The sequence below is a fragment of the Eublepharis macularius genome, chromosome 8 (genome assembly GCF_028583425.1).
Source record: "Eublepharis macularius isolate TG4126 chromosome 8, MPM_Emac_v1.0, whole genome shotgun sequence".
NCBI lineage: Eukaryota > Metazoa > Chordata > Lepidosauria > Squamata > Eublepharidae > Eublepharis > Eublepharis macularius.
The window spans coordinates 66,697,272-66,710,186 of NC_072797.1; the positions used below are offsets into that span (position 1 = coordinate 66,697,272).

A 12,915-nucleotide genomic window follows, 5' to 3' on the forward strand; every position below is an offset into this window, starting at 1 on the left:
ATCTCTGAGTTTTGTTAACAGTAGGGTTTTTTTTTTTTGGCAAGTGAAATCCTAATGGAGGCTCCCATCTATGTGTCACCACAAAGCTGGGTGTTTAGCAGTGTAGCTACAGGACATGCAAAAGTTAATTTTTCATGGAAGTGTTTATCATGGCAGTGAGACTTGAGCTTGAATAAATGATTCTAGGAAGAAACTGGCATTTTGAAGAGCACTTTAATGATGGAGAAGGCCAAGCCTCACTACTGATTCTGAGGTAAAATGTTCTGACTGGAAATTTTTTTCTTCAGGGTCTTTCTGGCTGATGGAAACAGGAGAGCTATTTTAAATTTTTGAAGGAAGAAATCAATTCCAGCAGTAAACCCTGAGGCAGTGCCACAAAGAAGTGCTCTGAATGGTGAGAGCAGCACAGCTGCCTACTGCCTCTGAAATAGAGGTAGTTGTTCAGTTTCTTCAAGTTCTTGTCTTTAAGTCCATTTTACTGGGACATTTTTAGATGGTACCAAAACTTCCTTCAATAAAACTGCCTCCATGTTTGTGTTTGTGGGTGGGTTGTATCTAGCAGTTGTCTTCCACATGGGTGGATGTTGTTCTGTGCTGCATAGTATAAGTGTAGTAGAGTCCTTTGTGAGTGTGATGTCTCAATTTATTGTAGCTATCATGATATAGCTGAGAGTGTTTTAATGATGGAAGTGATATATTGCTGCTGTAAGGTAGAATGACAGAATTACATTCGTCACAGTGGTAAAGTACAAAGAACAGTGTACTTGAAACCTAACAAGATCAACAGGACACACTCCATCTATGTTTCCTATGTCTCTCCCCCCCTCCCCCGAATTATTAGTGGCTGGTAAGATACAATTTAAATAATGTAGCTGTACTTAAAATAAAAACTTCTTCTGCTTATTATCCTTCTGCTTCTCTAGTTCCATTGTCATTACATTTTTCTCTGACTTTTCTTTACCCGTCCCAGTTTTAGAGCAGCTTTGAATATGAAATTGCATGCATCTCATGCTTTCTGTCCCTCTGCATTTGACTCATCTGAATTAGAAATTCCACATCTCCCTCCCTCAGTATGAGCTCCTGATGCTTCCACCTGGGAAGAGGGAGAGAAAAACATTCTGTTCTTGGCTGTGATGGAAGTATAGAAGAACAGGAAGGGTTATTCTCTTGTGCTGCTGGATCCCTTTTTATCAGTGTCACATCTGAAGTCACTTTCTCGAAGGATAAAACTTGAGTTGAGATACGACCAGAAATTTCTCTTGTGATGGTTTAATATACTTTAATACTTAATGTTTATTCATATATCATGCAGATAGGCTTGTACTGGCCATTACAGGCTATTTGCATGGAGAGTATTACGGACATACCAAACAAAGTATCCTTGCATTTGTCTGTGAAACATCAGGAGCTACTGCAGGTCTGCACTTGAATATGTAGGACCTGTTAACATCCACACTTGTACAGTACTAACCAGATGGCCTTTCTTAAGAAGGTCTTGACCTTTATGTTGGCTTTTTCTGACCTTTATGATTAAGATCAGAAAATTCTCATAACGGAATGAAGCAGTAAGCACTCAGGAAAATTTGAGGGTGGGTCCATGAACAGTCCATGTCCAAAACTATCATTATGGTCGTTTATAATTTAGAGGCACAGAATGCATCTTACATGCCACTGAAAATGTGTTCCTCTTCGAATAAAGATTATTGGGAAGTGGCTCAAAGCATTAGGAATATTGGAATAGTTGCACATTCAAAGTTACTTTTTTTCATGGTGTGTTTAGTTAGATTTGCACGTGGATGGATTTATAGAAAAGAATTAAAATTAGAACTAGTTGGTTTTGGTTTCTCTACTGGCTGTTACTGCAACAACTGAATATAATTTGGCAAGTTAAAAATATCCCCATTCGCTCCAAAATCTTTATTTAAAGTATGCAGTAAGAAGCTTTGAAAAGTTAGAAACCTTTGAGATAATTTAACGTTGTCTTCTTTAAATATAAGTTATTAATTTTTATAAATTTTGTATTATTGCCATCTTACAATTGTCATATGCTCATTTAGAATGAAACTGTTTCAGTAACCTAAAAGCACTGCTGTAATTAGATAGTAGTTGCAAGAATAGAAACTGGCAGTCTTGTGTACCAGCCTTTGACTAGCATTCCAACAGCAAAACTATGATTTTCTGATATGTCTAAATACAGATTTTTAGTAAACTGCTGCAGAATTCCATGATATACTAATTGTTAGTGTTACAAGAAATATTGGTCTCAATAGATGCATTCGTATTCAGCTAGAAATGTTGATTTAGCTTGTCATTTCTAAACAATTATCTTACGCTATTTCATTTTATAAAATACACACTGTAGTAATTAATATTCAACAGGATGAAAACTCAGCTTTATACAGATTTCTTTTTAAAAATTGCATGCTAAAATTATTTTAATTTTCCAAAAACGTAGCTAACAACAAGTCAACATTTCTGAATAAATCATTATGGAAATTGAAGAGCTGGTTTGTAGATTTTTGTTTCATCAGGTTGTCAGGGGCTGTAGATTAACATAGGTGCAAAAAGGGGTTGCAGATATGGAGAGGATGAGTAGAAAGTGTGCAGAGAGAGAAGCAGATGTAAAAAAATATTAAGTGGGTGTTGCGTATCAGGGTGGCAGTAAAGGTGGGTCCCGGTCTGCAAAGGTTGCCAATGTTTAAATCATTTAAGAAACAATGTATCCATGAAAATATTTTCTGTTTTGTATTTCAGATGTTTTCTCATTATTTACACATAGTGGTTGATTTCATACTCTGGTATTTTATTTTAGGTTAAATAAAAGTCTCTGCATGATAAATAGTAGCTTAATTTGTTTTAAAGATTTGGTAATATTTTTTGCAGATACCTCATGATCTATAACCCTACCGAACAAGAGCGTTTCTCAGTGGTTTCAGTGTATGTGAAAACACCTAAAGTTAAAGTAATGTCTCCCTCTGGAAAACCAGTAGCAATCCAACTCAGTGCAGTGTGGGATGGATCTGCTAGTATATCACGTGACACTTACCAGGCAAGATATTTGTAATATGTCTGTATGCATGTATTGATCAAGCATGTATTGTGTATCTGGAAATAATAGAGATGTGACAGCCTGCAAAATAAAGTTAGAACTCAAACATTTATTGCTGCTGCTTTAATTTCTCAGGAATGCAGAGAAATAAGAGACAGAAGGAATTTTATTTGCATTTAAAATATATGTATCTGCCTTTCTCCTGGGCATCCCAGGCCAAAGGTAGGCCTTAATAATGTAGAACAATTAAATAAAATGAACATAAGACACATTAAAAACAGTAATTTGAGGATAAGCTTCAGAAGGGATGGCATGTTGTGAGCAGTTCCTATTGCATGATTCATTCATTTTCTTGTGTTTTCTGATTGCACTGTATATATCCTGTGATATGTCTTGAGTTTCATGAGAAAGGCAGATTATAAAGTAAATAAAATATTATTCAGGGGGAAAGATAGAAAGGAAAAGTCAGCTTCTCTTAGGCCTTCCTGACTCCTTAGAGAATCCTGGAGAAGGAGAGATTTTTCTTAGGTGGGATGGAGTTTCTGAATTGCTTCCTTCTGCAATTATTTGTGGGACCCCAGTTTGTATCATTATAAATGTAATGCTCAAAATTTATCATTTAAACCTTTATAAAGTAAAACAGAATTTAATATATAGTACTTAAATCTGAATCAGTTGCAGGAGGGCTCTCAAAGAGGACTATATAAGAAGTCATCCAATTTGCATTCACTTTCAAATGTACTTGCCTTTTCAGTTATAAGATTTTCATCAACATTTTGTATGTGTTTTCTAAAATTGGGGATGACAGTAGTCTTTTGACAATTGCAAAAAATTTACAAAGATGAAATGATGCAGTTATGTTTGATCTTGTGAAAGTAACTGTTCTTTTAAATTTCTCCTGCTAATCCTTGCTTGAAATAAAAGCAAGCCATTGTTAATTTCCTACTTTTAACATTATTAGGCAGATGAGTACATGTGAGGTCACTGTCTTCATTCACATAAAATAGCTGAATCATGCCCAACCTTGGGCTTCCCTTACACTTGTTGCGCTCTTGGATTTTCTTCCTTCCCTGTTGGTATTAAATACAAACCAGACACATTGTCCAAAGCAAAATTTGCTGTGATACAAAAACAAAAAACAACCCTACACTTTGATTGTAGGTTGTAATACTACCTTCCTGGAATGGGTTGTTCATGCCGTATGCATGCAAATCCAAAGTTTTGTAAGGGGGAAAAATGGGCTGGAATCACAACTCAGAGGGAAAGGAAAGAGTGCATAGTCATATTTCAACAGGATTTGAGTCCAGTGACACCTTAGAGACCAACAAGATTTTTAGAATGCAAGCTTTCAAGAGTCAGAGCTCCTTTCTTCAGATACGAGTCTCATGTCTGAAGAAGGGAGCACTGACTCTTGAAAGCTTATACTCTGCAATGGTTTCTAAGGTGCCGCTGGACTCAAATCCTGCTGCTCTACTACAGACAAACATGGTTACCCACTTAAACAGTCATATTTCAGGTTCTCAATAAGTAACACTCTTCCATGGTATACATGTCACATATTTCCATTATGAAGCAGCCTTTAAAAATTATTGTGAAGATTAGAATTCAATATTCTTTATACACATAAGCATTAAAAAGCCAGAATGGCTTGTTCATCCAAAAGACTTTGGGTTTGATTCACCATGATTTTTGAATGAGTTTTCAGGGATCATAATAATCATATTTTGTTATCTTTAAATCTAGAATAGAAAAAGTAAATAGAAAAGATTATTGTGACTTCTCTGTCAAGCTGAAAATAAAGCCATTGCATTTAGTATTCTATCATAGAAACTTTTTTTAAAGAGAGGCCCTGAACTTAACAAATGGGGGGAAAACTTGTAATATTATGAAAATTAGCTCTCTTGAATAACATTATTTTTACGTACAAGTTTAGAACAAAGATTAGGCAGAATATTGGCGTTGATTAGAAAACAGCAGTATGTGAGTTTAGGATCCCAAGTAATATAAGTAGTCCTTAGAGAGCCAAAGAATTTTGTTTACATTTGGATGTCTCGTTTTTGGTGTTGGAAAAATAAGCTTTCCTTTCCTCCATCCTACAGATCTCTTTTCTAGCTCATGTACCGCCTCTGGGTTTTGGAGTTTACCAACTTCTGGAGGGACTAAATACAGAAACCATATTCGCAGATTATAATCTCTATCACACTGATAAATCTAAGATAGAGAAGCCCTACAGAATTTTCAACATTAAAGAGATACAGAATGCTTTGGATGAGATCATGCTGGAGAACTCTTATATGAAAGTCTGGTTCTCCGGCAGTTCTGGGCTTCTTGAGGTATGTATGCTAAGTACTTGGAAGTATTTAGTAGTAAAAACAAACAAACAAATGGGAAGTATCAATCTCATCTTTTTTCCCCTTTAGAAAATAAATACAAAAGAAGATAATAAAAATTATCGTATCAAGGTGGAGTTTGTTTGGTATGGAACTACAAGTAACAGAGATAAGAGTGGAGCTTATCTCTTTTTACCAGATGGAGAGGCCAAGGTAATAGTACTGCATTTATAACAGGTTTCGGAAGATCCAAAAGGATTGTGAGGGTAGATATGAAAGAACAGAGTGCAGAAATCTTGTTGATAGGTTGAGTAGCACAGTTTAGTCATCACTAGCAAAGCCAAAATTTATTCCAGATATAAGAAATATGATACACTTACATGCGTGAATGGCTGTTTTATTTTTGTTTTGCTTTGTAATGCATTCCTCATGGGATATTATTATTTTTCTTCATTAATAACTTGCAGCAGTATGTATGCACAGATACACTTGAAAAGCACTATGTTTAAGATGTAAATCTTCTATCTCTAGTGTTACCAACCTTCAGGTGGGATCTGGAGATCTCCTGGAATTCAGTTCCCCTGAAGAAAATGACTGTTTTGAGTGGTGGATTCTATGGTATTATGCCCTGCTGAGGTCCCTCCCCTTCCCAAACCCTGCCCTCCGCAGGCTCAAATCTCCAAGATTTCCTTAACCTGGAGTTGGCAACCCTAATCTCTATGCTTGATAAATGATTTCTTATTCACACGTACTAGCACCACTTTATGAATAAAGTGGACATAATAACTTCTGGACAATATTGTCCAGAAGTTTCTATGTAATCTTACAAAATCTTAATTGATAGTGGTGATTCCCAAATTGAGTGCTAGTGTTCACTAATATGCCATAAGACCGGATGAAATATGCCTTGAAAAATGAAACTGCCAGATTAGTTTAACTGGTTTCTCTCTGCCAATATGAGCTGTGATCTCATCCAAGGGGAGATGAAGCTTATACCAAAGGTGATAGGTGTATGGGAACTCAATCTAACAATGCTGTTGCCCAAAAAGAACACACTCATCCTGTATCCCTCACTGATTGGACAAATGGGGAACTCAGTCTCTGGGAAGCAGTAATAATTTGAAAGGAGCAGGCTTCTTTTTGCTGTTCAAGGAGGAAAAAGGTGTGCTTTACTAAGGGTATAGTGAACTGTGTTAATTGGAGAAAAAAATGTCCCATAAGTATTGAGCATTTGGGAAACAGTAATTCACAGGGATCCAGGTATGTTCTGATTTTCACTTCTGGTAGCATAGTAAAACATTGACATAGTAAACATTGACATTTACTTTAACAGTTGAACATATTGATTTACTTAAGAAATCTTATCTGATCTAGAATATAATCAGCAAGTTGGTAAAAATATCAATTACTCAGTTTTCCTGGAATTTCATAACTTTTTTTCTATTTTTAAACTTTATAAAGGCTCCCCAGAGGGCCAAACTACTCAACCCACAAGTCTAACCACCAGTTTAAAGCTGAATTTGGGCTATTTAAAAATGCCAAGTAGGGAAAGGGCCCTTGCAGCATTTAAGTGGTCCAAGTTCAGCTCTGAAATGATGGCGGCATTCATGCGTTGGACCCATGGATGTGTAACGTCTAGTTTAGTGAAAGTGAAATTGGTTAGAGATTCCCGCATTAGGTGTGATCTCTGTAGTATCCACTGTATGTTAACATAGCTGTTAATAGAAGCTTGTTGTAATATTCAAGTAAAGCAGTTGTTAAAACAAGGACTGAATTTATGTGTTGGTAACATTTAGTACTTGCTTTAGTTTGTATGGGCTTTGATTTGATTTGTTCTAGGCAGATTCTTTGGTCTCCTATAGTTGCTATGAAAGTAGTACTTGAAAGTTGGCATGTTTGTGTTTGCTTTCCTACAAAAACAAAATAGAATGGCACAGTGGTAATTTTTGCTTTTGTCTTTCTGTAGCCATATGTCTTTTCTGATCCACCTGCAATACGAGTCACACATGGGAAGATTTTTTCTGAAGTTACCACTTTTTTCCATCATTTAACTCACACAGTACGACTTTATAAAGTTCGAGGTAAGCTAATAGCAGAAAATTTAGCTGCAGCCTTGTATTCTGTTTGTTTGTTTTTTAAATTTGCTCATGTCCCTTTGGTGTAGTGTATGGGGGTATAGCTGACTATTTTTCGTATTGTTCCTATTAGAAACTGCTTTTACACAGGGATGTCTTTGAAAAGTATTTTTAATCTGCTAATTTTAATGAGTCTACTAAGGCCTACTTAAAGCCTTAGTATTAAGAGATGCTTAGTGGCTTGTGAGGTTTTTAATATTTGGTTTGGCATTCCTTGGTGGTAATGACTCTAGGATTAATATTTATCACAAGAAATATTTTATTTGCAGTGAAGTTAATCTCTGCTATAGTTATTCATTTCCCTTTCCCACACTAGACAACACCTTGCAGTCCTCTGGGAGGCAACCCATGTCATGAGTACAAAACAGCAGCCATGGCAGACAATTTTTTCTCAGTATGCAGAGCCAGTTTTCTGCCCAAGGGGTTGGCTGAACTCATGAAGCACTACTTTCACTGTGTCTTGCGAAGGACATCCTTTCTCTTCCCTCCTTTTTTGTTTTCCAAAACACCAGCCCAGAAGGCTTCCTACCACTGTTGTAGTCCATTAGATATGATAATGAATAGGATTTAAATATTACAAGAACTGAACAGTTTTTTTTCTATTCTAGTATTTTTGCTCATGATCACTTTAGTATACTGGTGCCCTAAATTCCCAGTAGTATGGTTTATCAAAGAAGAACTTAAACCATTGACTGTCCAGGTGTATTACAAACCTAAATACAGCTATGAAGTTCACTGGGTGACTTAGGCTGAGAAAGAGTAACTGGCCCATACATGCTTTGCAAGGTTGTTATGAGGACAAAATGAGGAAGAAATACATGTATGCTGCTCTGAGCACCTTGGCAGGAAGGTTGGATAAAAATGTATAGATAAAACATTTGTAGCTTTGCTTGAACTATGAAAATAGGGCATTTATGAAACCTGTAACAAGCTGTTTGCCACTCAAAGGTATTTTCTGCATGCACACCGGGTTTTGGGGTATTTGATTCATAAGCAGTAGATCCCCTTTGGGCTTCTGTAATTCCACACTTGAAGGAGTCAAACCTAAGTGGTATCTGTTTATTTTTCTGTGCTAGAGAAATGTCCCATTTCTGCAGAGAATTCATCAGTTTCTTCAATTGGTCTACTTAGGACAGGTCAATTTCCACAGTTGATTGGCTGAGGGAAACTTGCAAGGTTTTTTTTATTTTTAAAAAATGCACCAAGATTGCAACATAGTTGGTTTTTTAGAATTTTTTTAAAAAAAGATTTACTTCTTAATGCTGACTTTCACATGCACACTTAACAGTTTTTAGGCCATTATTAAAGTTTTGTTTATTGATATTGCAGCCAGTAGGCTTAGGAAACTTGCACCGACATTGCAATATTGTTGTAAAAAGAAAAAATTGGATTGGTTGCTGTTTGACCAATCAGGACACAGGGGAGGATGAAAGCCAGGGCGAGGTCTCCCATCAAAGAAAGCATTTCTCACTTCAAAAAAGCCCTGGTTTGACTTTATTGGGGGGGAAACATCAGGATATGCGTGCAGAGAGAAAAATTGCAGAAAACCTGGGAAAAATCAACTCTGCAACTGATACAGTCTTTCACTATGCAGAATGCAGTAAAGTCTGGGAAGCAGGTTGGAGACTGATTTGGGTATTTTGACCATGCATGCAGAACTTTTGAGATAAATGGATTCAGTATTGGGCCAGAACCAATTAAAAAGCCCAGTGCAGAAAAGCCTAAAGTCATAGGTCTGAGAGACTTGAACTAGGAAGCCATTATTTAGAAGTTTGTAGTGATTAATAATTATCTTTTATCATAAGAAATCTTTAAACATTCTAAAATCTTTTAAAATGTATATTTAGGGCTAGAAGGCCAGTCTTTGGAAGTATCCAATATTGTGGATATTAGAGGAGAATACAATCATGAGATTGCAATGAGAATTTCATCTGATATAGAAACCCACAACAGATTTTACTCGGATCTCAATGGATATCAGGTAAATGGCACATATTTAGATATAGAGGATACTTTACCTATTTTCTACAGATAAATGGCACATATTTAGATATAGAGGATATTTTATCGCTTTTCTACAACGTAATGTCAAATGTAGCAGCTTCCCAGTCTATTTGACTGACACAGGTCTGGATTTTGCATAAGGTATCTTTAATAGTCAATTTGGCGATGCCAAAAAAGTACACTGAACAAAGGAGGAAATTCCTAAGAGACCACTAATACAATAATGAAGATTGTCTCAGTATAAATAAATACAATTTATAGGTCATACCAAGTGTAGCAATATTTTGGTCAAAACATATAATATCCTTCTACTGCAATTAAGCACTGGTTTGTTCATATCACAACCAGAGCCTGTGGAGAAATCACATTACTAGTCAATTATCATTATCTGGTTTAGTTACAAAGATCAAGCTTACAAGATAACATCAGAAGATCAACTAAGGGATTTTGAGGGCAAAAACCAAGAATTTCAGCAAGACACCAAGCAAGAAGAAAAGGATTTGAAGTCTGAAGGGTGGGGGGGAGGGAACGAGCACTGCGGTTGCAGCTGCTCAGAGAGAACTGCGTCCGAGGTCCAGCGGGGGGAGGAAGACTTCATTTGGATTGTAATCTGTATTTTGCAAGGTTAACCACTCCATCAATATCTTACAAAGCTTTAATTTCTTAATAATGGCAGTATGAAGGGAAAGCATTATTTGTAGTGTAGTGTTGTTATATGTTGCTGTTTTTTTTTCTTTCCTTCCCCTGCCCCCCTTCTTTCCCTCTGTATTGTTAGTTAATGTAGGTAATAAAAAAAAAAATTCAAAAAAAAAACTAGTCAATTATCACAATGTCCCTTTCAGGTAAGTATCAATCATCAGTTGATTTCAATAATTGTCTCTTTGATATGTTTTCCTGTTTTTAGGCAGGATTTCCAATGATATCTGACAATGGGTGAGTATGCTCCAGGAGGAAAAATTCCCAAATCTCCTGGGCAGTTGGCAATATGCTCCAAGAGGAAAAATTCCCAAATCTCCTGGGCAGTTGCCTGTTTCGCAGTTGTTTTTTCAAGCCAAAAATTGTACTGGAGTACTCAGAGAAAATGGCATAGAGAAACACCATTGCCTCACATAAAAAGACGAGGAAGAATGGAGCAGTAGAATTCTTGGCTTGAAAAGGCAACTGAGAAATGGGCTGTCTAAAGAGCAGGTGCACCCGTTGCCAACTGCCCAGGAGATTTGGGAATTTTTCCTCTTGGAGCATATTGCCAGCTGCCCAGGAGATTTGGGAATTTTTCCTCCTGGAGCATACTCACCCATCGTCAGATATCATCGGAAATCTTGCCTAAAAACAGAAAAACATATCAAAGAGACAATTATTGAAATCAACAGATGATTGATACTTACCTGAAAGGGACATTGTGATAATTGACTAGTAATGTGATTTCTCCACAGGCTCTGGTTGTGATATGAACAAACCAGTGCTTAATTGTAGTAGAAGGATATTATATTATTACATATGTTTTGACCAAAATATTGCTACACTTGGTATGACCTATAAATTGTGTTTATTTATACTGAGACAATCTTCATTATTGTATTAGTGGTCTCTTAGGAATTTCCTCCTTTGTTCAGTGTGTATTTGGGACCACATTCCCTCATTGTTATTATAAATGCCAAAAAAGTGACTGATTTTTTCCCTCTTCTTAGAGGTGATGCACTGGGAGATGTATGGTCAAGCCCCAACTTTTTTTTCAAGTTCACTATCAGGCACAGAGAGACGCATTTCCTGTCAGGACCACAGCATAAGGGAAGAGATATTTAAGCCTTCCTCCCCCATTTGCTGTTTTCCTGAAATAAAGGAGCCCCAAATCTAAAGCATCCATGGGGGGTTCAAATACAGGGTATTTCCTTGGAGGGGGCCAATAGTGGCTCCTTGAAGGGCATCTTAGGTGGAGAAAATAGGGCATTGGGGGCAACCTTTAAAAAAAACAACCCTTGTACCACACTCCCAAAAGAATCAGATTCCCCCCCCCCGCTCCCTGCGCATACCTGAATTTTTAAAAATGCTAAAGCTTTTCTTCTTTTTGGCCCTCAGTCTCAAATGCATGACATAATTCTCGCTTGTTAATAGCAAAATTATGAAACTGTTACTCTTTCCTTTTAAGATGACTAATTTGCTCTTGTGAGTTTTTATTAAAAGGTATAGTAGCAGTTGCCATTAATTTGTAGTTACAAAACCTATTGCTTAACCTGTTACTGAAATTCTCAATAATGTCTGATTTGATGTTGCAGATTCAGCCTCGACAGACAATGAGCAAATTACCTCTTCAAGCAAATGTTTATCCAATGACCACAATGGCTTATGTTCAGGATGCTAGGATTCGTTTGACTCTTCATTCTGCTCAGTCTCTCGGTGTGGCAAGTTTGAAAAGTGGTGAGTATTTAGATGCATTTTAAAATCTGACTCTGCTGAAGACAGAAGCCATATTGGATAAAATCTCTACGCTGGTGAAAATCTAAAGAGCCACACTAATTCCATGGCAACCATCAAGGTTAATTATTCTTCTCAGAAGAAGTATAATGTAGTGAAGTTATTCAAGAAACTAATCTATCCGTTAAAGCAGCAGAGAGAAAGTAATGTTAAACATAAGATTGCTGTGGCATGAAAATTTTGGGCTGTCAGTCATTTATGAACCTTCTTAGCTTAGGACAACCTTGTATTTTCCGTCTGTCTTATCCCAGCTAATCAACCAGAATCAAGCCCTTAAAATTTTAGCTGTGTCTCTGGATTTGTGGAACTCTGTGTACATGTAGATATTATTTATGAAGAATGTGTCATGTTCTCTTTTCACATTTCTACTATTTAGATACTTAGTAAAGAGTGCATATTGGGAGAACCAGTTTGGTGTATTGGTTAGAGTGTCAGACTAGGATCAGGGAGATCCAGGTTCAAATTCCTACTCTGCTTAGGAAGCTTGCTGGGTGTCCTTGGGCCAGTAACACACCCTCACCTTAACCGACTTCACAGGGTTTTTGTGAAGATAAAATCACAAGAGAGTGATATAAGCTGCTTTGGTCTCCACGGGGTGTAAGGTGGGGTATAAATGAAATAAAGGAAAAACAGAATCAAAATTAAGCCAGTATTTATTTTTAGGTCAATTAGAGGTCATTATGGATCGTCGACTTATGCAAGATGACAATAGAGGCTTAGGACAAGGCGTACAAGATAACAAAATCACGGCTAATCTGTTTCGACTTCTGTTGGAAAAAAGGAATGGAATAGACTCGGTAGGATGACTATTATGATTACTATGAATATTTGTGTTTCCATAACTTAAATATTACTTCAATACAGATTTAATTAGATTCGCAACTAATATGGGTTCTGCCATATATAAACCTTTTCAGAATTTTCA

General features: G+C 36.6%; 1 protein-coding gene across 1 annotated transcript in view; it reads left to right on the forward strand.

Annotated features, from left to right (window-relative positions):
* Nucleotides 1–12,915, forward strand: part of MAN2A1 (mannosidase alpha class 2A member 1) — a 101,842-nt gene that overhangs the window by 70,129 nt on the left and 18,798 nt on the right. The window contains exons 13-19 of the mRNA XM_054986190.1: nucleotides 2,884–3,049; nucleotides 5,149–5,382; nucleotides 5,470–5,592; nucleotides 7,346–7,460; nucleotides 9,362–9,495; nucleotides 11,792–11,933; nucleotides 12,654–12,787. Of these exons, the coding sequence (XP_054842165.1) occupies nucleotides 2,884–3,049; nucleotides 5,149–5,382; nucleotides 5,470–5,592; nucleotides 7,346–7,460; nucleotides 9,362–9,495; nucleotides 11,792–11,933; nucleotides 12,654–12,787 (1,048 nt within the window). The remainder of the gene's footprint in view (nucleotides 1–2,883; nucleotides 3,050–5,148; nucleotides 5,383–5,469; nucleotides 5,593–7,345; nucleotides 7,461–9,361; nucleotides 9,496–11,791; nucleotides 11,934–12,653; nucleotides 12,788–12,915) is intronic.